The sequence below is a fragment of the Pristiophorus japonicus genome, chromosome 18 (assembly GCF_044704955.1).
Source record: "Pristiophorus japonicus isolate sPriJap1 chromosome 18, sPriJap1.hap1, whole genome shotgun sequence".
Taxonomy (NCBI): Eukaryota; Metazoa; Chordata; class Chondrichthyes; family Pristiophoridae; genus Pristiophorus; species Pristiophorus japonicus.
In genome coordinates this window covers 52,393,233-52,419,926 of record NC_091994.1, presented here as the reverse complement: position 1 = coordinate 52,419,926, position 26,694 = coordinate 52,393,233, and the positions used below count along the sequence as shown (strand labels likewise).

Below are 26,694 nucleotides of genomic sequence, written 5' to 3'. Positions count from 1 at the left end.
GAACCTCGACAGATGCTAGGGAGAGGGATGGAGTCAGCAGTTAGGGAACAAAGACAATGGCTTCGGTCTTTCCAGTATTTAGTTGGAGGAAATTTCTGCTCGTCCAGTATTGGATGTTGGACAAGCAGTCTGACAATTTAGAGACTGTGGAGGGGTCGGGAGAAGTGGTGGTGAGGTAGAGCTGGGTGTCATCAGCGTACATGTGGAAACTGAGGCTGTGTTTTCGGACAATGTCACCAAGGGGCAGCATATAGATGAGAAATAGGAGGGGGCCAAGGATAGATCCTTGGGGGACACCAGAGGTAACGATGCGGGTCGGGAAGAGAAGCCGTTGCAGGTGATTCTCTAGCTCATCATCACAGGCAGTCCCTCGGAATCGAGGAAGACTTGCTTCCACTCTTAAAATGAGTCCTTAGGTGGCTGAACAGTCCAATACGAGAGCCACAGTCCCTGTCACAGGTGGGACAGATAGTCGTTGAGGGAAGGGGAGGGTGGGACAGGTTTGCCACACGCTCTTTCCGCTGCCTGCGCTTGATTTCTGCATGCTCTCGGCGATGAGACTCGAGGTGCTCAGCGTCCTCCCGGATGCACTTCCTCCATTTAGGGTGGTCTTTGGCCAGGGATTCCCAGGTGTCAGTGGGAATGTTGCACTTTATCAGGGAGGCTTTGATTGTGTCTTTGTAATGTTTCCTCTGCCCACCTTTGGCTCGTTTGTCGTTTGCTTCAATTTAGATAGATAAGAATGGAACCAGGCGAGTGCAGTCCCACCCAGCTGGATGACGGAGAAGGAGCGCTGGAGGAGGATGGAGTGGTCGACCTACACTACTGTACCCAGGGCTCAGCGTATGTTTCTTGCTTAGTTTAGAGTTCTAAGGGAAACAGCTTTAGGCTTCACATTCGACCCAAAGATGATGAGTGTCAGCGCACTGTAAACAAACGGAGAATTCCAAGAAACAAAAGCGAGGTCCCAGTAGGAGGTTCTGGTGCAGACATAGAAGTTAGCTGATCCATCAATCTGACTGAGGCCAGCCTTGGGTTGTCAGCACTGTGTGCAAAGCTTGGCATTCAGTTCTATCTTGCTGCGCTGTGCTCGCAGTAACCTTCATGGGCGTTAGAAAGGCAGGAGGGAGATGGAGGATGGGGAACTGGGGGCAGAAACCCAGCTCGGGCAGAATAGCCATTGATAACTGGCAGACTTTAATGGGCAATAAAATGGGGCAGGGAGTAACACGGCGGGCGAGTTTGTGGGACTTCCCGGGAGCAGTTACTCACCCGCTATATCTGGAGATGAGCCAGTGAAGGAGAACAGAGAAAAACAAAAGATGGGACTGTTTCCCAGGGGGAGGCCAGACACCCACCGAGGGAGCGTCTGTACAGGGAATTCAAACAATGCTCTTATTAATAAACTAGTTGATCTCCCATTTGGGGACATGGTGGGGTGGAAGGGGATCGGTGTTGACATTGGGTTGACGGCCTGTTCTGGCAGATAAGAGGCCCCCCCACACCGCCATTTTGAGGCCCCGGCCCCATTTACATCTGGCAGGCAGGCGGCAGGAAACCATACAGGAATCCTGGTGCAGCTCGCTGTCGGTAGATCTCCACCTCGGTGGGGTTGGGAGGGGGAGGGATCGTGGGGGGGGGGGGGGGGGGTGATCACGGAGGGGGGGATAAATTTTAAACTGATCTTTGTGAGCAGGAATTCCACTCCGGCCCCCACAAGGAAAGTCTGGGCCTCAGCTGTCCTGGGCCGACCCCCCAGTTCCCCCCTCAGACCAGAGAGACCCTGACAGACCCCTCCCCCAATCTACCTGAGTGACTCCAGGGGGCCCGATCTTCGCCCGCCCGCCAGCTGCCCCGAGGGATGTAAATCAGGGCCCCGCAGAGAATAGCAGCCGGGGCCCCCAGGGAGTGTCCCTGCTCTCCTCACACCCTGCTGGCCTGCAATTGCCCCATTGGGTTGGGTGGAACACAGGACTTCCTCTGCAGTATGTCCTCGGGGGAGACGTTAAACCAAGGCCCCGTCCGCCCTCTTGGGTAACTGTAAAAGATCGCACAGCACTATTCGAAGAGGAGCAGGGGAGTTCTCCCTTGTGTTCTGGGGCCAATATTTATCCCTCAACCATCAAAAGTAAAAAGAGATTATCTTTTTGCATTGCTGCTTGTGGGATTTTGCTGTGCACAGATTGGCGGCTGTGTTTCCTGCATTGACTACACTGCAAAGGTACCGAATTAGCTGTAAAGTGCTTTGTGACGTGCTGAGGTTGTAAAAGGCACTATATAAATGCAAGTCTATCTTTCTTCACAAAACGCTGAGGTACGACAGGAAGGAGTAAATTTAGCATGACAAGCTTCCAGAGCCAGGGTCACATCGGAATTTCTAGAGCATGGCGGCAGATGTAGGATCATAGAATCATAGAATGATACCGCACAGGAAGAGGCCATTCGGCCCATCGTGTGTGTGCTCTCTTCCTGCCATCTGTCTCAGGCTGAACCACACTGTTGGCAACCCTGGTGTCCTATTTGACCCTGAACTGAGCTTCCGGCCAGATATCCGCAGCATCACTAAGACCGCCTAATTCCACCTCCATCACATCGCCCAACTCCGCCCCCGCCTCAGCTCATCCGCTGCTGAAACCCTCATCCATGCCTTTGTTACCTCTAGACTTGACTATTCCAACACACTTCTGGTCGGCCTCCCACATTCTACCCTACATAAACTAGAGGTGATCCAAAACTCGGCTGCCCTGTGTCCTAACTCACACCAAGTCCTGCTCACCCATCACCCCTGTGCTCTCTGACCTACATTGGCTCCCGGTAAAGCAATGCCTCGATTTCAAAATTCTCATCCTTGTGTTCAAATCCCTCCATGGCCTACTTGCCCCTCCTTATCTCTGTAACCTCCTCCAGCCTTCCAACCCTCCACGATCTCTGCACTCCTCCATTTCTGGCCTCTTAAGCATCCCTGATTATAATCGCTCCACCATCGGTGGCCGTGCCTTCTGCTGCCTGGGCTCCAAGCTCTGGAACCCCTTCCTTAAACCTCTCCGCCTCTCTACCTCTCTTTTGTCCTTTAAGAAGCTCGTAAAAACCCACCTCTTTGACCAAGCCCTGTCCTAACACCTCATTATGTGGCTTGTTTTGTTTGATAACGCTCCTGTGAAGCGCCTTGCGACATTTTACGACGTTAAAGGCGCTATATAACTATAAGTTGTTGTTGTTTCCTAGAGCTATGCAATAATTCCCATTCCCCTGCTCTTTCCCCATAGCCCTGTCAAAAAACATTTTTCACATATTTATCCGATTCTCTTTTGAAAGTTACTATTGAATCTGCTCCCACTGCCCTTTAGCGGCACGTTCTGGATCACAGCAACTCGCTGTGTTTAAGCAAAAGGAAAAATGTTTCCTCCTGTCGCCTCTGGTTCTTTTGCCAATCGCCTTAAATCTGTGTCCTCTGGTTACTGACTCTTCTGCCACTTGAACCAGTTTCTCCTTATTTAATCTATCAAAACCATTCATGATTTTGAACACCTCTATCAAATCTCTCTTCACCGTCTCTGCTGTAAGGAGAACAATCCCAACTTCTCCAGTCTCACCACAGAACTGAAGTCCTCATCCCTGGAACCATTCCAGTAAATCTCTTCTGCATCCTCTCTATGGCCTTGACATCCTTCCTAAAGTGTGGTGTCCAGAATTGTTACATCTTCAGTAACTCACAAACACACACAGCCTTAAGATGGCAGAACACTCCGGAACTCTAGTCAGGTGACCTGTTCCCTCTTTATCTGTACAGGAGTCCATAGGTGGAGCTATATATATTAAACTTCTCCCTTCTTAATGAAGAAGTAATTATAACAAAATAATCATCAAGAATTAGACACAGTACTCCAGCTGGGGCCGAACCAGCCATTTATGAAAGTTTACCATAACTTCCTTGTTTGTGTGCTCTATGGGGAAGAAATTGGGGGCATTCGCGCCTCCCATTAGCACCCAGGGGTGCTACGGCTTTGCTCCCCGATCTTCATCGCCCGGAGATGGTGACGTAATCACCACGCGCATCACCTCGTTAGCGGCCAGGCCCCCAAATTGGCTTTCGCCCCCCCCTCCCCCCCCCGCAGCACCGCCAGGTAGAAACACCGGCAGCCGCGGGAGGCGTGGCTCAAACAGCCGGTCATTAGCTCCGCTGGGCGGGCCACATAGTTCGCATGCCAGACACGAGACTCCCAAAGCAAGCGCTCTACTCGGAACTCCTTCACGGCAAACAAGCCAAAGGTGGGCAGAGGAAACATTACAAGGACACCCTCAATGCCTCCCTGATAAAATGCAACATCCCCACTGACACCTGGGAGTCCCTGGCCATAGACCACCCTAAGTGGAGGAAGTTCATCCGGGAGGGCGCTGAGCACCTCGAGTCTCATCGACGAGAGCATGCAGAAATCAAGCGCAGGCAGCGGAAAGAGCGTGCGGCAAACCAGTCCCACCCACCCCTTCCCTCAACCACTGTCTGTCCCACCTGTGACAGGGACTGTGGCTCTCGTATTGGACTGTTCAGCCACCTAAGGACTCATTTTTCGAGTGGAAGCAAGTCTTCCTCGATTCCGAGGGACTGCCTATGATGATGAAAGGCCAGGTGGCTGAGCAAAAAATAAAACACTCACCTTGTTGCCGCTCCCGACGCGGTTTCTGCGCGGGGTCGTGGCCGCGATCGTTCAGCCGGCACGCTGCTGGAGTTGCCATGGTGATCGCGTGTCACCCCCGCTCCCCGGGTGGTCCAGGTCAGTCCCTTGTCCCCTGCGGAGTCAGCAGCATGGGCCCTTCCCGTTGGGTGAGGAGGACCCCCTTGGACACGGCAGCACTGCACAGCCCCGTGTGCAAGGCAGCTGGGCCCTCCGCCCTGTTACCGCCCCAGGATAAAGTGGAGCCCTTGATTTAGTGCTCCACGTCATCCCGGGGGCAGTAACCCGAATTTCTGGAGAGGGGCGAGACTTCAACACCTGGGACTAAGTCTCACGCCTCTCAACTGTCGCCGCCCCCAAACGGGGCATTACTGAATTTCTTCCCCTACACCTCTATTTATAAAGCCAAGGATAAGAACATAAGAAATAGGAGCAGGAGTAGGTCATACGGCCCCTCGAGCCTGCTCCGCCATTTAATACGATCATGGCTGATCTGATCATGGACTCAGCTCCACTTCCCTGCCCGCTCCCCATAACCCCTTTATTCCCTTATCGGTTAAGGATCCCATATACTTTTCTAACAACTTTCTCAACCTGTCCTGCCACCTTCAAAGATTTGTGTGTACACACGCCCAGGTCTCTCTGTTCCTGCACCCCATTTAAAATTGTACCCTTTAGTTCATATTGCCCCTCCTAATTCATTCCACCAAAATGTATCACTCGCACACTGCATTAAATTGCATCTGCCCTGTGTCTGTCCATTTTACCAGTCTGTCTATGTCCTCCTGCAGTCCCCTCCATCTTTACTACATTTCTGAGTTTTGTACCATCTGCCAACTTTGAAATTGTGCCCTGTGTACCAAGTCCAGGTCAATATGTATCAAAAACAGCAGTGGTCCTAACTAATACTGACCCTGTGGAACGCCCCTGTACACTTCTCTCCAGTCTGAAAAACACCCGTTCATCACTACTCACTCAGCTAACCTCGTATCCTCGCAGCCACTGTCCCTTTCAATTTTGCTAACAGGCCTATTAAGTCGTACTATTTCAACGCCCTTTTGAAAGTCCATATACACAACATCGACCCTCTCCATTGGAGCCTGTCAGACCAGGCCTGTCTTTGCTGCCTCTGGTCTGTCAGCCGTGGCTCAGTGGGCAGCACCCTCACCAGTTCTGGGCACCTTTTCTCCATATCCCTTGATACCCTTACCTAATAAAAATCAGCCGGTCTCAGTCTTGCAAAAATCCAACTGACCCCCAGCATGCACAGCCTTTTGGGGGAGAGCGTTCCAGATTTACATTAATCTTTGTGTGAAAAAGTGTTTCCTGATTTCACTCCTAAATGGCCAAAGCTCTCATGTTGAGGTTATGTCCCTTTGTTCTGGATTTCCCCAACAGAGGAAATAGATTCTCCCTAACCCCACAAAACCCCTTTGTCATTCAGATCACCTCTTTGTCTCCTATAAGGGAATACAAGCCCACTCTGTACAACCCGGCCTCATAATTTAACCCTTTTAGCCCCGCTACCATTCAGGTGAATCTGCGCTGCTAGTATATACCAAGACCAGTATATCCACCCTGGGGTGCGGGGCCCATAACCGAACACATTGCCCCATACATAGGGCTAAACATTCCTATCATTTTCAGCAGGTTCTCGGTGATTTTCTCGGCGGTACAGCTCTTTTTCCGCCCGGCGACAGTTTCCCCCTTATTTTTTTAGTGGTAGCGCCCAAATATGAACCCTCCCGCGGGACCAAACCGCCGAAGTGCACCGCTGAAAAAAATCACCAGGGCGTAAGTTTGGCCTCAGCAGACGTCCGTCCAGATCGCCAAGGGAACCACACTGTGAAAGCTGCTCAAACAGAGTGGTAAAGGGGGACTCTGCAAAGAAAGGTCAATTAAAGGTTCTGTATTTATTTTTTTTAATTTTAAAATGGCAAATAGGTGTAAATCGGTGAGGCGGGAGCCCGGGGAGCAGCATCGGAGAGGCCAGCCAGTGTAGCTACAGGGCAGAAGGTAAACAAAGAAGTAGAAAGAAATCGAAAGGTGACGTCACAGCCAAGAGAGTAAGTGATTGGCTGGTGATTGGTGAGTAGTTTTTCTTTTCTTTTCCTTATCAGTAGGTAACCTTTAGCATTGTTGTTGCCAAATTAAGTTAATCTAGGGGTGAAGTCATGGCAGGAGAGCTCGGACACGTGTTATGTTCCTCCTGTGCTATGTGGGAAATCAGGGACGCTTCCATGTCCTGACAGACCGCATTGCGGCACTGGAGCTGCAGGTGGATTCACTCTGGAGCATCCGCGCTGCTGAGGATATCGTGAGTAGCACGTTTAGCGAGTTGGTCAGACCGCAGGTAAGGGTTACACAGACAGATAGGGAATGGATGACCAACAGGAAGAGCAGTGGAAGGAAGGTAGTGCAGAGGTCCCCTGCGATCATCTCCCTCCAAAAGAGATACACCCTTTTGGGTATTGTTGGGGAAGATGACTCATCAGGGGAAGGCAGCAGCAGCCAAGTTCATGGCCCTGTGGGTGGCTCTGCTGCACAGGAGGGCAGGAAAAAGAGTGGGAGAGCTATAGTGATAGGGGATTCTATTGTAAGGGGAATAGATAGATAGATAGATAGATAGATAGATAGATAGATAGATAGATAGATAGATAGATAGATAGATAGATAGATAGATAGACAGACAGACAGACAGACAGACAGACAGACAGACAGACAGACATTTCTGAAGCCACAATCGAGACTCCAGGATGGTATGTTGCCTCCCTGGTGCAAGGGTCAAGGATGTCTCAGAGCAATTGCAGGACATTTTGGAGCTGGAGGGTGAACAGCCAGTTGTCGTGGTGCAGATAGGTACCAACGATAAAGGTAAAAAACAGGATGAAGTCCTACAAGATGAATTTAGGGAACTTGGAGTTAAATTAAAATGTAGGACCTCAAAGGTAGTAATCTCAGGATTGCTACCAGTGCCACGTGCTAGTCAGAGTAGGAATCGCAGGATAGCTCAGATGAATACGTGGCTTGAGGAGTGGTGCAGAAGGGAGGGATTCAAATTCCTGGGACATTGGAACCAGTTCTGGGGGAAGTGGGACCAGTACAAACTGGACAGTCTGCACCTGGGCAGGACCGGAACCAATGTCCTAGGGGAAGTGTTTGCTAGTGCTGTTGGGGAGGAGTTAAATAATATGGCAGGGGGATGGGAACCTATGCAGGGAGGCAGAGGGAAGTAGAATGGGGGCAGAAGCAATAGATAGAACGAAGAAAAGTAAAAGTGGAGGGCAGAGAAACCCAGGGCAAAAATCAAAAAGGGCAACATGATAGCAAAATTCCAAAAGGCAAAGTGTGTTAAAAAGACAAGCCTGAAGACTCTGTGCCTCAATGCGAGGAGTATTCGTAATAAGGTGGAAGAATTAACTGCACAGGCAGCAATTAATGAATATGATATTATTGGGATTACAGAGACATGGCTCCAGGGTGACCAAGGCTGGGAACTCAACATCCAGGGGTATTCAACATTCAGGAAGGATAAACAGAAAGGAAAAGGAGGTGGGGGTAGCGTTGCTGGTTAAAGAGGAAATTAACGCAATAGTAAGGAAGGACATTAGCTTGGATGATGCGGAATCGGTATGGGTGGAGCTGCAGAATACCAAGGGGCAGAAAACGCTTGTGGGAGTTGTGTACAGACCACCAAACAGTAGTAGTGAGGTTGGGGACAGCATCAAACAAGAAATTAGGGACGCGTGCAATAAAGGTACAGCAGTTATCATGGGTGACTTTAATCTACATATTGATTGGGCTAACCAAACTGCTAGCAATGCGCTGGAGGAGGATTTCTTGGAATGTATTAGGGATGGTTTTCTAGACCAATATGACGAGGAACCAACTAGAGGGCTGGCCATCCTAGACTGGGTGATGTGTAATGAGAAAGGACTAATTAGCAATCTTGTTGTGTGAGGCCCCTTGGGGAAGAGTGACCATAATATGGTAGAATTCTTTATTAAGATGGAGAGTGACACAGTTAATTCAGAGACTAGGGTTCTGAACTTAAGGAAAGGTAACTTCGATGGTATGAGGCGTGAATTGGCTAGAATAGACTGGCAAATGATACTTAAAGGGTGGTCGGTGGATAGGCAATGGCAAACATTTAAAGATCACATGGATGAACTTCAACAATTGTACATCCCTGTCTGGAGTAAAAAATAAAACCGGGAAGGTGGCTCAACCGTGGCTTACAAGGGAAGTTAAGGATAGTGTTAAATCCAAGGAAGAGGCATATAAATTGGCCAGAAAAAGCAACAAACCTGAGGACTGGGAGAAATTTAGAATTCAGCAGAGGAGAACAAAGTGTTTAATTATGAGGGGAAAATAGAGTATGTGAGGAAGCATGCTGGGAACATAAAAACTGACTGCAAAAGCTTCTATAGATATGTGAAGAGAAAAAGATTAGTGAAGACATACGTAGGTCCCTTGCAATCAGATTAAGGTGAATTTATAATGGGGAACAAAGAAATGGCAGACCAGCTGAACAAATACTTTGGTTCTGTCTTCACGAAGGAAGACACAAATAACCTCCCGGAAATACTAGGGGACAGAGGGTCTAGTGAAAAGGAGGAACTGAAGGATATCCTTATTATGCGGGAAATTGAGCGGATTGAAGGCCGAAAAATCCCTGGGGCCTGATAGTCTGCATCCCAGAGTACTTAAGGAAGTGGCCATAGAAATAGTGGATGCATTGGTGATCATCTTCCAACAGTCTATCGACTTTGGATCAGTTCCTATGGACTGGAGGGTAGCTAATGTAACACCACTTTTTAAAAAAGGAGGGAGAGAGAAAATGGGGAAATATAGACCGGTTAGCCTGACATCAGTAGTGGGGAAAATGTTGGAATCAATTATTAAAGATGAAATAGCAGCGCATTTGGAAAGCAGTGACAGGATCGGTCCAAGCCAGCATGGATTTATGAAGGGGAAATCATGCTTGACAAAACTTCTGGAATTTTTGGAGGATGTAACTAGTAGAGTGGACAAGGGAGAACCAGTGGATGTGGTGTATTTGGACTTTCAAAAGGCTTTTGACAAGGTCCCACACAAGAGATTAGCATGCAAAATCAAGCACATGGTATTGGAGGTAATGTATTGACGTGGATAGAGAACTGGTTGGCAGACAGGAAGCAGAGAGTCGGGATAAATGGGTCCTTTTCAGATTGGCAGGCAGTGACTAGTGGGGTGCTGCAGGGCTCAGTGCTGGGACCCCAGCTCTTTACAATATACATTCATGATTTAGATGAAGGAATTGAGTGTAATATCTCCAAGTTTGCAGATGACACTAAACTGGGTGGCGGTATGAGCTGTGAGGTGGACGCTAAGAGGCTGCAGGGTGACTTGGACAGGTTAGGTGAGTGGGCAAACGCATGGCAGATGCAGTATAATGTGGATAAATGTGAGGTTATCCACTTTGGTGGCAAAAACACGAAGGCAGAATATTATCTGAATGGCGGCAGATTAGGAAAAGGGGAGGTGCAACGAGACCTGGATATCATGGTACATCAGTCATTGAAGGTTGGCATGCAGGTACAGCAGGCAGTAAAGAAGGCAAATGGTATGTTGAACTTCATAGCTAGGGGATTTGAGTATAGGAGCAGGGAGGTCTTACTGCAGTTGTACAGGGTCTTAGTGAGGCCTCACCTGGAATATTATGATCAGTTTTGGTCTCCTAATCTGAGGAAGGACGTTCTTGCTATTGAGGGAGTGCAGCGAAGGGTCACCAAACTGTTTCCCGGGATGGCAGGACTGACATATAAGGAGAGACTAGATCAACTGGGCCTTTATACACTGGAGTTTAGAAGGATGAGAGGGGATCTCATAGAAACATATAAGATTCTGACGGGACTGGACATGTTAGATGTGGGAAGAATGTTCCCGATGTTGGGGAAGTCCAGAACCAGGGGACACAGGATAAGGGGTAGGCCATTTAGGACTGAGATGAGGAGAAACTTCTTCACTCAGAGAGTTGTTAACCTGTGGAATTCCCTACTGCAGAGAGTTGTTGATGCCAGTTCATCGGATATATTCAAGAGGGAGTTAGATATGGTCCTTACGGCTAAAGGTATCAAGGGGTATGGAGAGAAAGCAGGAAAGGGGTACTGAAGGAATGATCAGCCATGATCTTATTGAATGGTAGTGCAGGCTCGAAGGGCCGAATGGCCTACTCCTGCACCTATTTTCTATGTTTCTATGTTTCTATGTTAAAAGTGCCTTGGGAACGCTTTGTACGTTTTTATTTTTTTTTAGTGACATTTTTTTTTAAATGTTTTCCTCCCTCCCTCGGCCCAACCGCAGCCTCGGGCTAAAGTTTTTTAAAAACTGCCCATTTTACTTAGTTTCACCCTTAACCGCCGAGAAAACCAAGAAGAATAAAGGTGCAAGCCGGGCGATTAGTTTTAATTAGTTTTAACATAAAAGTGTAAATTTTCACCAGAGTTACTCACCAAACATTCGCGGTTTTTCTGAGCGGGCAATCGGGCATTGAGGGCCTTTTTGAAAAGTCTAGCCCCATGTCTGAATGCCAGGTGATGACGTCACTCCTTGCTTAGGGAAAGGTGATGTCATGAAGGGACATCCCCCTCCTGTGGGACAGTAACGACATCAGGGAAAGTTTATTGATACGCTCCCTGTGGGAGGACAGGGTCTGAGGCTGGGACAGGTCCCTGGGCCAGGCCTGCTGGACGAGGAAAGTGAGAGTAGAACTGAACCTGGCTGGAAGAACAATGCACAAGAGATGAAACTTCTCGTTATCAGAAACAGAACTTTCGGCAGTGATGCTGGCATTGCTTACTGAAACCAGAACTGCATCACAGGCTGAAGCATTCCTGTCGCTACAGAGTGTTTTCTCAGTTGGAAGGAGACAGCTCGGTATGGGATGTCCCAACGGGCTCTACACAGCGAACTGCTCTCATTTTTCTCTCTGAGTATTTTATTCGGGGGAGAACATTAACTGACATCGCGAAAGATCATGATTAATGCGTTTGTTCCAGACCTCTGACCCGTTTTCTAACATCTTCCGAGCAAACAAAAATATTTTATTGCTCAAGCACCGTTCTTGGTTTGAACCCCATTGCAAAACAGCATCAGAGACCCTTCTTGTCTCCTTGAAACAGGCAGTTCTCCCCTCACAGTGACTCCGCACCAGTCACAGCAGCTCCTGAATAGTTCTGCCTTCCAGGAGAGGTCAGGAAAACAAAGACTATGGGGGCATGCTCCAGGGTAAGTGCAGCAGAGCCTGTCGTGGCCAGTGACCCTTGTCCCAAAGCCTGGGGTGGGCCATCAGCACCCGTGCTGACGTACAGCAAACCCCATGTGACCCTCGCTGCTCCGTGGGGGCCCCTCCCACTCTGAGAACCAAGGAGCAGTAGAAAAGCATTTTTGATCTTCAACTCCCATTGGAGCCTCTCTATGAGAGATCTCCTCCAATAACCGCACTCAAGTAAAGAACTGGTGCTATCACCAACGATGTCTCCGCAAGATCCTGCAAATCCCCTGGGAGGACAGACGCACCAACGTTAGCGTCCTCGACCAGGCCAACATCCCCAGCATCAAAGCACTGACCACACTCGATCAGCTCCGCTGGGCGGCCACATTGTCCGCATGCCAGACACGAGACTCCCAAAGCAAGCGCTCTACTCGGAACTCCTTCACGGCAAACAAGCCAAAGGTGGGCAGAGGAAGAGTTTCAAAGATACCCTCAAAGCCTCCCTGATAAAATGCAACATCCCCACCGACACCTGGGAGTCCCTGGCCAAAGACCGCCCAAAGTGGAGGAAGTGCATCCAGGAGGGCGCTGAGCACCTCGAGTCTCGTCACCGAGAGCATGCAGAAATCAAGCGCAGGCAGCGGAAGGAGCGTGTGGCAAACCAGTCCCACCCTCCCCTTCCCTCAACGACTATCTGTCCCACCTGTGACAGAGACTGTAATTCCCATATTGGAGTGTACAGTCACCTGAGAACTCACTTTTAGAGTGGAAGCAAGTCTTCCTCGATTCTGAGGGGCTGCCTCTGATGATAATGATGGTGATGGTGCTTTCACTAGGCCTCAAATGGGCACAGAGCAGCTCTCAAGTACTGGTGTAAGTTCCGCTGTAGCCTTTTGAGGGCATAGAGGGAGGAATTTCCTCAGTTAGGGAACAGACCCCTCAACCAGAATTTAAAGGGCCGGTCTAAATATGGAGCCGGGTTTGGTCTTGTCATGTATTCAACTGTCATTGTAATCCATGTCTTAACTGACCTAAGTTGTACACTGTGAGAACACTGGCCACTAGGTGGTGAACTTGTGGGAGACACTCCTAACCTGGACTTTCAGGTATAAAAGGGGAAGCTCCACCCACCTTCATCACTTCAGTGCTGGCTAATAAAGGTTACTGGTCACAGGGTGACCTTCTCTCTAGTATGGGCCTCGCATGTATTTGTACTGTATACAAAGGACATATTATTGGCGACGAGAAACTGGGATTTAAACCATGCGAGCATGGCCACTAGCAGCACAGACGAGAGGTACTGTGTTGGTGATAATTGGGCCGATTTTATTGAGAGACTACAGCAAAGTTTTGTCACTAAGGAATGGCTGGGACAGGATTCGGCCGACAAATGCAGGGCTCATCTCCTGACGGTTTGTGGATCCAGAAAGTACTGCCTGATGAAGGACCTTCTAGCGCCAGAGAAACCGGCGGACAAGACTTTTGAAGAGCTCAGTAAGTTGATCGGGGAACACTTTAAACCGGCGAGCAGCATGCACATGGCGAGACACCGGTTTTACACGCACCGGTGGCGAGAAGGGCAAAGCGTTCCAGGCTTCGTGGCAGACCTCCGGCAACTGGCGAGCCTATGTAAGTTCCCAGATGCATGCAGAGCGGAGATGCTGCGAGACTTTTTTATTGAGGGCATTGGGCACACTGGGGTTTTCAGATAACTGATTGAGACCAAAGACTTGACCCTGGAAATAGCAGCTTTGATGGCCCAGACATTTATCTCAGGGGAGGAAGAGACCAGAATGATGTTTGACAAAAATCTTGGTTTAAACGCAGCAAATGGACAGGGAGTCAACATTGTTGACGCGGCACACAGTTCCCCAGGCAGACAGGGACAATCGGACAGCCCCGAGCATGTAGTCGAACCCAAAGGGGGAATTCAACAGAGACAATGGCTAGCTGAACGCCAATTCATGCCATCGCAAGGGACAATGCGGCCAGTAATGGGGCCATCAAAACCTGTCAATGGTGCGTTTAAGGGCAGTTACAGAGACAGTCAGAGATAATCGACTGGTAATGGACCTTTTGTTTCCAACAACAGCACATGTTGGAGGTGTGGAGGCAAACACACAGCCAGAGCTTGCAGGTATCAGCAATATACCTGCAGAAATTACAATGTCAGCGGTCACTTGGCGCGTATGTGCAGGAAGCCTGCAGCCAGGTTGATGTACGAGGAGGACGGGCCCGATGTAAGCCCTACGAGGCCAAATGGACACTGGGGGAAATCACTGGAAGCTGAAGTTCAGCGAGTTCATGTGGAGCATATATACAGTTCATACAACAGGACGCCACCGATAATGATGAAAGTGCTCCTCAATGGCATCCCAGTATCAATGGAGCTAGACACGGGGGCCAGCCAGTCCTCGATGGGTATCAAACAGTTCGACAAGTTGTGGCCGTCCAAGGCCAGGAGGCCAAAATTATCGGCAATTGACGCACAGCTACGGACATATACAAAGGAGATCATTCCGATGCTAGGCAGCGCCATGGTAGTCATGACCCACAAAGATTCGGAGAACAGGTTGCCACTCTGGATTGTCCCGGGGGACGGTCCCACACTGCTGGGGAGGAGTTGGCTTGCTGTCATGAACTGGAAATGGGGCGATGTCAATGCAATTTCTTCTGTGAAGCGAGTATCATGCTCACAGGTCCTGGACAAATTTGACTCACTATTTCAACCCAGCATTGGAACTTTCATGGGGATCAAGGTAGTGATTCACATAAACCCGGACGCCAGGCCAGTACACCACAAGGCCAGAGCGGTGCCGTACGTGATGCGGGAAAAGATAGAAGGCGAACTGGACCGCCTGCTGAGGGAAGGCATCATCTCGCCAGTCGAATTCAGTGACTGGGCGAGCCCGAGCATGCCGGTGCTCAAGGCGGATGGGTCGGTCAGGATATGTGGTGATTACAAGGCCACCATCAATCGAGTGTCACTCCAAGACCAGCACCCGCTACCGAGAGCGGAGGACCTCTTTGCGACGCTATCCGGTGGCAAACTTTTTTCAAAATTGGACCTGACCTCAGCTTACATGACCCAGGAGCTTGCGAGTGAGTCGAAGAAGCTGACCACCATCACGACACACAAGAGGTTGTTTGAGTACAACAGATGTCTGTTCGGGATTCGCTCGGCCGCCGCGATCTTTCAACAAAATATGGAAAGTCTCCTCAAGTCGATTCCAGGGACGGTGGTTTTTCAAGAGGACATCCTCATCATGGGTTACGATACTGAAGAACACCTCCACAACCTGGAGGAGGTGCTACGCAGACTGGACCGGATAGGGCTGCAACTGAAAAAGGCGAAGTGCGTCTTCCTAGCTCCAGAGGTAGAATTCCTGGGGATGAGGGAGCAGCAGACGGGATCAGACCTACTATGTCCAAAACGGAAGCGATCAAGAAAGCACCCAGACCCCGTAACACGACGGAGCTGCGTTCGTTCCTGGGGCTCCTGAACTATTTTGGTAACTTTCTTCCCACATTGAGCACGCTGCTAGAGCCGCTACACATGCTCCTACGCAAAGGTCGCGAATGGGTCTGGGGGACAGCCAGGAAAGGGCTTTTGATAGAGCACGCAATTTGTTATGCTCCAACAATCTGTTAATGCTATATGACCCGTGTAAGAAACTTGTTTTAACATGCGATGCGTCGTCCTATGGGGTCGGATGTGTGTTGCAGCATGTTAATGCCAAGGGTCAGATACAGCCGGTAACTTATGCCTCCAGAAGTCTGTCCCAGGCAGAACGAGGCTACTGGATGGTAGAAAAGGAAGCGCTTGCGTGTGTATATGCAGTAAAAAAAAATGCACCAGTACCTGTTTGGTAGGAAATTTGAGCTGGAGACAGATCACAAACCCCTAACATCCCTTTTGGCCAACAACAAGGCCATAAATGCAAATGCATCGGCTCGCATACAGAGGTGGGCACTCACGTTAGCTGCCTATGACTATACAATTCGGCACAGACCGGGCACCGAAAACTGCACCGATGCACTCAGCAGGCTCTCACTAGCCACCACCGAGGGGGCAATCGAGCTTGCTGCTGAGATGCTCATGGCTGTTGAAGCTTTCGAAAGCGAAGGCTCACCCGTGACAGCCCGTCAGATCAAAGTCTGGACAAATAGAGACCCGCTGCTGTCTTTAGTCAAGAAATGTGTCCTGAATGGGGACTGGACAGCCACGTACGGGGCATGCCCTGAGGAATTCAAACCATTTCACAGGCGCAAGGATGAATTCTCGATTCAGGCCGATTGCCTACTGTGGGGAAACTGAGTAGCCATACCCCAGATGGGCAGAGAGGCGTTCATCCGAGAACTCCACAATGAGCACCCGGGCATTGTCATGATGAAGGCAATTGCCAGGTCACACGTTTGGTGGCCAGGGATAGATGCAGACCTGAAACTTTGTGTTCACAGGTGCAAACTGTGTGCCCAGCTGGGCAATGCGCCCAGGGAAGCCCCCCTTAGCCCCTGGTCCTGGCATGCCAAGCCATGGTCACACATCCATGTGGACTACGCAGGTCCTTTCATGGGAAAAATGTTTTTGATTGTAGTAGACACCTACTCCAAATGGATCGAGTGTGACATTCTCAATTCAAGCACATCCTCTGCCATGGTAGAAAGTCTACGGGCAATGTTTGCCGCCCATGGTCTACCGGACGTCTTGGTCAGCGACAATGACCCGTGCTTTACAAGCATTGAGTTCCACGACTTCATGGCAGGAAATGGTATCAACCATGTCAGAACGGCACCGTTCAAGCCGACCTCAAACGGCCAGGCGGAACAAACAGTGCAGATAATCAAACAGGGGATGCTCAGAGTCCAAGGGGGTTCCCTACAAAGCTGCTTATCACGCCTCCTGTTGGCCAATAGATCCCGACCACACTCGCTCACAGGGGTTCCACCCGCAGAGCTGCTAATGAAAAGAACGCTCAAAACCAGGTTATCCCTTATACAACCCACCATGAGAGAAATTGTTGAAAGCAGGCACTGGTTACAATGTGACTACCATGACAGGAATGCGAGGGCGCAATGTATTGATGTCAATGACTCTTTGTTCTCAACTACGCTGCAGGGCCCAAATGGCTCGCAGGCACTGTGATTGCCAAAGAGGGGAATAGGATTCTGGTAGTTAAACTTATCAATGGACAAATCTGCCACTAACACGTGGATCAAGCTAAAAGGAGATTCAGCAACCCCATAGAAGAAGCAGAGGAAGAACACGATGTAGAGTTCACTCCACCACAGATGACCGAACACCGGAACCAAGTGGAGGAGAGCCCAGTCACTGTGGGCAGTCCGGACAGGCCTGAGGCACCGCAAACAGCAGACACTCAGGCCAGCGCCCAACAATCGGAGCCCCAACTCAGGCGCTCTACAAGGGAGCATAAACCACCAGAGAGTCTCAACCTGTGATCCCAATAAGACTTTGGGGGGGAGATGATGTCATGTATTCAACTATCATTGTAACCCATGTATAAACTGACCTAAGTTGTACACCTTGAGAACACTGACCACTAGGTGGTGAACTTCTGGGAGACACTCCTAACCTGGACTTTCAGGTATAAAAGGGGAAGCTCCACCCACCTTCTGCACTTCAGCGCTGGCTAATAAAGGTTACTGGTCAGAGAGTGACCTTCTCTCAAGTATGGGCCTCGTGTGCATTTGTACTGTATAGTAAGGACATATTAGGTCTCATACTCGGGGCCCACAGAAGTGGAAATCACTCTATCAAGTCCCAGGAATATCAGAGCTTAGATATTTTGAAAATATTCCTGCCTTTGACGGATCACCATTTTCATCACGGGATCAATCAATCGATGGTTAGTGATTATAGAGACTGTGGTCCCAATACCCCCATCGGGCCCTGGTGGGTGTGTGGCAGAGTGGCCAGGGGCTGCACGGTCGGAGGGGTGGTGGAGACCACTTTCGTCAGGGTTCCGGCCCATTTACACTGCAACACTCAATTCACGCAGAGGGAGGAGAGTGAAACTTCTGCCTGCCCACCTCCCCCTCCCCACTCCCCCCACCCCAACACATCAAGGGGTCCATGTCTGAGGGAGTTGCAGGGCTGAACCAGAAATTTCTGCCAGTTCACCCATGGCAAACCTGAGCAGAGCTCACAGCAGCTGGGAGTTGGGGCCTGGGGCTGGGTGTTGGGTTTGGGGTTAGAGGTTAGGGGTTGGAGGTTGGAGGTTGGGGGTTGGGGTTTCGAGGTTGAGGGTTGGAGGTTAGGAGTTGGAGGTTAGGGGTTGGGAGTTGGAGGTTAGGGGTTTGGGGGTTGAGGGTTAGGGGTTAGGTGTTGGGATTGGAGGTTATAGGTTAGAGGTTGGGGGTTGGGGTTGGGGTCAAAGGTTGGGTGTTGGGGATTGAGGGTTCGGGGTTTGGGGTTGGGGGTCAGAGGCTAGGGGTTTGTGGTTGGGGGGTTGAAGGTTAGGGGTTGGGGTTGGGGGTTAGGGGTTGGAGGTCAGAGGTTAGGGGTTGGGGTCAGAGGTCAGAGGTTAGGGGCTTGGGGTTGGGGGTTAGGGGTTTGAGGTTGGGGGGGTTGGAGGTTGTGGGTCAGAGGTTAGGGTTTGGGGGTTGGGGGTTGGGGGGTTGGAGGTTGTAGCTGGTGCTGGGAACTGGCATGAATTCTGCTGAGGTTTCCGGAAAAGCACCAAAGGTGACCGATTCCGGAGCATTTGATTAATGGGATAGAAAGTGATCCTGGCTGCGATGGGAGTTGAAGGTTTCAAAGATGTCCCATTTTCTCAGCTCCAATCTCCTTTCCTCGGTCGGAGCGAGACAGTGTGCACTGCTTCCCCTGTCAGTGGGTTGGGGCAGGTCCATTGATACCCTTCCACATCCCGGCTTCATCCAGATATGCAAATGAGCCCTTCCTGTCAGTTCAGACAGGGTCCCAGGCTCCCAACTGCTGGATATGAGGTACACAAGGTTATTCAGCAGTACCTTCCTTCCCCGCAAACACCAAAAACCGAGGAGGACAAGAGCAGGTGCACGGGAACACCACCATCTCCACGTTCCCCTCCCAGTCACACACCATCCGCACTGGGAAATGTATCGGCCGTTCCTTCATCGTCGCTGGGTCAAAATCCTGGAACTCCCTCCCTAACAGCACCGTGGGAGCACCTTCACCAACGGACTGCAGCGGTTCAAGAAGGCGGCTCACCTTCTCAAGGGGAAATTAGGGATGGGCAATAAATGCCGGCCTTGCCAGCAATGCCCACATCCCAGGAATAAATGATCAATATGGTGCCACTCCGCCAGCAAATGATAGTGGTTGAGGGATAAATATTGGCCAGGACACCGGGGATAACTCCCCTGCCCTCTTTGAATGAGTGCCATGGGATCTTTTATATCCACCAGAGAGAGCAGACAGGGCCTCAGTTTAACATCCCATCTGAAAGGCGGCACCTCCGACAGTGCAGCGGAGGCTCCCTCAGTACTGCCCAGTACTGCCCCTCCGACAGTGCAGCGGAGGCTCCCTCAGTACTGCCCCTCCGACAGTGCAGCGGAGGCTCCCTCAGTACTGCCCCTCCGGCAGTGCGGTGCTCCCTCAGTACTGCCCCTCCGACAGTGCAGCGCTCCCTCAGTACTGACTCTCCGACAGTGCGGCGCTCCCTCAGTACTGACCCTCCGACAATGCGGCGCTCCCTCAGTACTGACCCTCCGACAGTGCGGCGCTCCCTCAGCACTGCCCCTCCGACAGTGCAGCGCTCCCTCAGTACTGACCCTCCTACAGTGCGGCGCTCCCTCAGCACTGCCCCTCCGACAGTGCGGCGCTCCCTCAGTACTGACCCTCCGACAGTGCGGCTCTCCCTCAGCACTGCCTCTCCGACAGTGCAGCGCTCCCTCAGCACTGCCTCTCCGACAGTGCGGCGCTCCCTCAGTACTGCTCTAGAAGAGTCAGCCTGGATTATGTGCTGATATTTCTGGAGTTTGACTTTAATCCATGACCGTGATACTCAGAGGTGAGAGTGTTACCCACTGAGTCATTGCTGGCAAAAATTTGTTTTATATACCTGGAAAGACGTCATATCATTTGCCCAAATTCTTAAAATTATGAAATGCAAGAAAGGCAGTGTGCTGTGCACCCACCACTGTCCCTGGTCACACCACACACGGCAATATTCTCAGCTCTGACCCTTGGGTGGGTGGTAACTGCAGGGCTGGGACACAGCGGAACCTAATAACGGGTGGAGTGAGCACCATCGTCCAGCTTCCAGCCGGGCAGTCCCTTTTGGAGTAAAGCAGAATTCTAAATTATAAGCGGGTCACTAGGAGGGGATTGTGCAAAGGACAAGCTTCCAGCGCCAAGGGACAGACTTTTAGCGACCGAGAACAAGAAGTACGGAAGAGGGATGTGTAAATATTATCGAGGGAGATTGCTGAGGCAGCAAGTGCAACCTCCACTACCCCAAGAACTGCTGCACAGTGCAGGAAGGGGTTCAATGACTGCACGAGGTCTGCCAAGGAAAGTGAAGAGTGCATCTGAATTCCACCCTTTCACAGGGCTTCCAAGACATGGTTGGGGCTGTTTGGCATATGGACCGAGGCATGTGAAAACATGGGTCTTACACTTAACATCCGTAAGACAAAGGTCCTCCACCAGCCTGTCCTCGCCGCACAGCACTGCCCCCCAGTCATCAAGATTCACGGCGCGGCCCTCGACAATGTGGACCACTTCCCATACCTCAGGGGCCTCTTGTCAACAAAGGCAGACATTGATGCAGAGATTCAACATCACCTCCAGTGCGCCAGTGCAGCCTTCGACCGCCTGAGGAAAAGAGTGTTCGAAGACCAGGCCCTCAAATCTACCACCAAGCTCATGGTCTACAGGGCTGTAGTAATACCCGCCCTCCTGTTTGGATCTGAGGCATGGACGATGTACAGAAGACACCTCAAGTCACTGGAGATATATCACCAATGATGTCTCCGCAAGATCCTGCAAATCCCCTGGGAGGACAGGTGCACCAACATTAGCGTCCTCGACCAGGCCAACATTATTGAAGCACTGACCACACTCGATCAGCTTCGCTGGGCAGGCCACATAGTTCGCATGCCAGACATGAGACTCCCAAAGCAAGTGCTCTATGCAGAGTTCTTTCATGGCAAATGAGCCAAAGGTGGGCAGAGGAAACGTTACAAGGACACCCTCAAAGCCTCCCTGGTGAAGTGCGACATCACCACTGACACCTGGGAGTCCCTGGCCGAAGACCACCCTAGGTGGAGAAAGTGCATCCGGGAGGGCGCTGAGCACCTCGAGTCTCAACACCGCGAGCGTGAAGAGGTCAGGCGCAGGCAGAAGGAGCGTGTGACAAATCAGTCCCACCCATCCTTCCCTCGACGAATGTCTGTCCCACCTGTGACAGGGTCTGTGGCTCTCGTATTGGACTGTTCAGCCACCAAAGGACTCACTTTAGGAGTGGAAGCAAGTCTCCCTCGATTCCAAGGGACTGCCTATGATGATATGATGATGATGTGACTGTTTGGAACATAATGATGTTGAGCAATGGTCCTCTGAGCCTGTACCCGACCGGTGACGGAAGTTGCTGTCACTTGTGGAAGTGATAATACTTCTATTCTTTAAGGCCGCTCCACTGAGGAGAAAAATTGCAAAGTGCCGCAGTACAAAGTGGTGCATGAAACACAAAAGGATAGTATGCAGGTACAGCAAGTAAGCAATGGAATCTTGGCCTTTATTGCAAAGGGGATGGAGTATAAAAGCAGGGAAGTTTTGCTACAGCTATACAAGGTATTGGTGAGGCCACACCTGGAATACTGCGTGCAGTTTGGGTTTCCATATTTACATAAGGATATACTTGCTTTGGAGGCAGTTCAGAGAAGGTTCACTAGGTTGATTCTGGAGATGAGGGGTTGACTTATGAGGAAAGGTTGAGTAGGTTGGGCCTCTACTCATTGGAATTCAGAAGAATGAGAGGTGATCTTATCAAAACGAATTAGGAGGGGGTTTGACAAGGTGGATGCAGAGAGGATGTTTCCATTGATAGGGGAGACTAGAACTAGGGGACATAATCTTAGAATAAGGGGCTGCCCATTTAAAACTGAGATGAGGAGGAATTTCTTCTCTCTGAGGGTTGTAAATCTGTGGAATTCTCTGCCCCAGAGAGCTGTGGAAGCTGGGACATTGAATATATTTAAGGCGGATAGACAGTTTCTTAACCGATAAGGGAATAAGGGGTTATGGGGAGCGAGCAGGGAAGTGGAACTGAGTCCATGATCGGATCAGCCATGATCTTATTGAATGGTGGAGCAGACTCGAGGGGCCATATGGTCTACTCCTGCTCCTATTTCTTATGTTCTTTTGAGGACACCTGACGGAGCTTCAGAGCTGGTCCCGGCTCCCCTTGAAAATGCAGGAAGAATGGCAACCATTAGCATGTCCCTCAGGGGCAGCAACTTCGCAGAGAAGGCTCTCCTCAGTCCTCCCTCCTCAGTCCTCAGCCCCCGAAGGCTCCAGCCAGCCACCTCTCAAAATCACACCACTCAGGGAGCATCTTGTGGCAGCAGGATATGAATAAGGCAGTGGAACAAAGTGTCGGAAACTGCTGCAGTCAGAGTGTAGGAAGTTATTGGAAACTTTTAGGGAATTTGTTTTGGATGATAAAATTCTTTGAGCGCATAGACTTCAGAATTAATTGCTGCCAATGTTTGGAACTCAGCTAAGAGTGTGAGTTGTGTATTCTGGAGATGTGGGCATTACTGACAAGTTCGGCTTGCATTGGTCTTCCCGCATTGCCCTGAGAAGGTGGCTCACTTTGGGAGGTAACTGTAATGTATGCCCCTGTGAGTACGCTCACAGGTTTGTAGAGCTGTTGCAATGTAAGTGGCTTAGCCAGTCACGTGATGTTCACAATGTCGTATATGTATACTCTGTGTACATACTATGCTGGTACCACTAGAGGGCGCAACTGTGGGAGGCCCAGGCAGGAGCTGTATAAAAGGCTGATCACCACGCAGTGCAGGCACTCAGCAGTGAATAAAGAGACTATGGTGACAGCAGTTTAAGCACAGCACTAGGCCTCATGGAGTTATTCTACAGATAAGTAGAGACATATTACACAAGACTCAATAAAACCCCAGCCAGTTGGGTTCGGGGGATCCACGATGGGGCAGGTGGTTGTGAGCCTGGTGGATGAACTGGTAATGTGTGGTGTGATTGTTAAACCTTTTGCTAATAAACCAACGAGTTCTTAATAGCAATGTGTTGTTATGAATTCTTAAGCAAAGAATCCATGAAGCAAATACATTCCAGTAAGTATTTCTAAATCGAACAGCGTCAGCACAGTTTATTGTTACTTTAGGGTGGGCGGGATCTTCAATTAAAGCCGACACTTCTTAAAATATGTGCTATTGTTTTTAAAACTGTTATTCAGTTCAGTGTGGGTGACACTTGCAGAAAGACTTGTAGTTGAGCAAAGGGACGTACCTTTGGTGAGCAGCGAACTCCAGGTGGATGAATGGCGGCTCCCCACGGATGGATCGCTTGGCACGATGATGCTGATCGCGAACCGTGTCCCTGTTGTACGACAGACCCTCGTACTGCTTGATAAATGGGTTGAGCTTTGCTCCAGTATGCCCTAGACAAGACAGACATAAACTTCCATATCATGCATGCAGGAAGAGACGGATAAGCTGAATTCAGGAACTTGTGATTGACAAAAGCCGAGATTTTATTATCTATAATATATTAACCTTGGTCCTACGCTCTTTATTTGGTGTCACTATTTCTGCCGGGAATTGGGTGCCTCTATTTCCCATCTAATCGAAATGAAAGGAAGGACTGATTGCTTTGTCGGAACGTGTACCTGTCCCTGCACCTACACCTGTACTTGTATCCGGAGCTGCACATCTATCTGTATCTGTATCTGATTTGTATCTGTACCTGCAGCTGTACATGTACTCGTTCCTCTACCTGTATCCATACCTGTACCTGTACCGTGCCTGTACCTATACCTTCACTGTGCCTATACCTGTACCTGTACCGTGCCTGTACCTGCACCATGCCTGTACCTGTACCTTACCCGTACCTGCACCATGCCTGTACCGTACCTGCACCATACCTGTACCTTTACCTGTTCCTGTACCTGTTCCTGTACCTGCACCGTACCTGTACCTGCACCGTACCTGTACCTGCACCTGTACTTGCACCGTACCTGTACCTGTACCGTGCCTGTACCTGCACCGTACCTGTACCTGCACTGTACCTGTACCTGTACCTGTACTGTGCCTGTACCTGTACCTGTACCATGCCTGTACCTGTACCGTACCTGTACCTGTACCTGTACCGTGCCTGTACCTGCACCATACCTGCCCTGTACCTGTACCTGCACCGTACCTGTACCTGTACCTGCACCGTACCTGTACCTGCACCTGTACCTGTACCGTGCCTGTACTTGCACCGTACCTGTACCTGTACTGTGCCTGTACCTGCACCATACTTGTACCTGCACCGTACCTGTACCTGCACCGTACCTGTACCTGCACCGTACCGGCACCGTGCCTGTACCTGCACCGTACCTGTACCTGCACCGTACCTGTACCTGCACTGTGCCTGTACCTGCACCGTACCGTACCTGCACCATACCTGTACCTGCATCGTACCTGCACCGTACCTGTACCTGCACCGTACCTGTACCTGTACCGTACCTGTACCTGCACCGTACCGGCACCGTGCCTGTACCTGCACCGTACCTGTACCTGCACCGTACCTGTACCTGCACCGTACCTGCACCATACCTGTACCTGCATCGTACCTGCACCGTACCTGTACCTGCACCGTGCCTGTACCTGCACCGTACCTGTACCTGCACCGTACCTGTACCTGCACCGTGCCTGTACCTGCACCGTACCTGTACCTGCACCATACCTGTACCTGCATCGTACCTGCACCGTACCTGTACCTGCACCGTACCTGTACCTGCACCGTACCTGTACCTGCACCGTACCGGCACCGTGCCTGTACCTCTATCTGTACCAGTAGTTCTATCTGTAACTCTAGCGTAGTTGAGCATGTTTGAGATTGGCAGACTACAGCTGGTCCTAAATCCCCGACACAGCTTCACTCAGCGAACCCTCCCACGGTGCTACCTTTTATCCTGAATCAGCTGAGCCTCGGCCACTATACTGCCAGACTGATTGTCCCAGGGCACGTGTTAGTGGGCCAGCATTGGAGCATTGGATAGTGACAGGGTTAATATCGAGCCTCAAACCTCAGTGCCAGGGCCAGCCGAGGCATCACATTCCATGTTAACTGTGGCGTGAGGGACAGATCGGAATCGTCACTTTGAGTAGCAAGAGAAATCCCACGGGCAAAATAGTCCATTAGAGGCAATTCACACAGTGCTGTCATTCACCTCAACACTATCTCACTGAGGGCTGAAAGAGGTTCATTTAACCTGCTATCACTCCATGGTGAGGCCATGCTTGGAACGGAGTTGTGGAATTGCTGTGGTGTGAGCTCGAGGAATGTCGAGGGTCAGTTTGATGTTCCTCCCGTGTACAGTCCACACATAGAGATGGGCCAGTTTGCTGAATATCCTTCTCATGGCAGGAAGGGGGTACTGAAGTTGCATGTTCAGCCATGAACTCATTGAATGGCGGTGCAGGCTCGAAGGGCCGAATGGCCTACTCCTGCACCTATTTTCTATGTTTCTATGTTTCTATAAACATCAGTGCGTAAAGAACAGCGAGCCAACACATCGCCCTCTTCAATTGTGCTGAGGTGGTTCTTAATCTGGGTAATGAGGTACAATTGATAAACGTTGCTCGATAGGCCTGCAATATTTTATTGGCTGTGCTGTAAGATTTGGAAACCTCCATGTAGCCAGTTCAGCTCACTCTCCCCTAAAACCAACACTTCTCTTACACTTAACTCACCAGCCAAGTCAAGGGGTATCAGTTCAACCTTGATTTGCTCATACTGTGGCAGTAAAATGAAGGATCAGGGTTCGGATTCCAGGTCATGACCTTCCGTGCCCGATCTGCCTTCAGCTGTACCAGTTGCCATTTTGGAAACACAAAGCAGAAAATAAATTCCATTTCTATAGCACGTTTCACAACCTCGGGACGTCCAAAGCGCTTTACAGCCAATGAAGTAACTGTGACGTGTAGCCACGGCTGTAATGTAGTGAAATATGTTAGCCAATTTGTGAACAGCAAGATCCCACAGACAGCACTGTGATAATGACCAGGAAATCTGTTTTTATTTTTGATAGTTCAGCGACACTTATTGGCCAGGACACCGGGGATAACTCCCCTGCCCTTCTTTGAACAGCGCCATGGGATCTTTTACGTCCAGCTGAGAGAGCAGACAGGGCCTGGGTTTAACATCTCATCCGAAAGACGGCACCTCCGACAGTGCAGCACTCCCTCAGCACTGCACTGGGCGTGCCGGCCTAGATTCTGTGCTCAAATCTCTGGAATGGGACTTGAAGCCTCGACCTTGTGACTCTGAGGACGAGAGTGCTACCCACTGATCCTACACTGACAGCTTACTTTGAATTCCAGGCAGTTTTGTGCTGAGGGCCCATGGTATGAAAGGGCACAAGGGTGGCATGGCATCCAGCTCCCCATTCAGCTAAATATCTTTGTAAAAAAAATGACGGTTTTGGTGGCGATCTGCAGCGCTCCCTTTCAGGAACGCTGGTTCGGGCTCATGTGGACCCCGTTTTCCTGAATGTAGCCGTCCCAGCACCAACT

At 50.3% G+C, this 26,694-nt stretch overlaps 1 protein-coding gene across 1 annotated transcript in view; it reads right to left on the bottom strand.

Moving 5' to 3' along the window:
- LOC139229037 (disintegrin and metalloproteinase domain-containing protein 10) overlaps positions 1-26,034 on the bottom strand; it is a 224,241-nt gene extending 198,207 nt beyond the window's left edge. Inside the window, exons 1-2 of the mRNA XM_070860697.1 lie at positions 25,917-26,034; positions 23,423-23,573 (exon numbers count right to left, since the gene is read on the bottom strand). Of these exons, the coding sequence (XP_070716798.1) occupies positions 23,423-23,573; positions 25,917-26,034 (269 nt within the window). The remainder of the gene's footprint in view (positions 1-23,422; positions 23,574-25,916) is intronic.
- Positions 26,035-26,694: the final 660 nt, after the last annotated feature.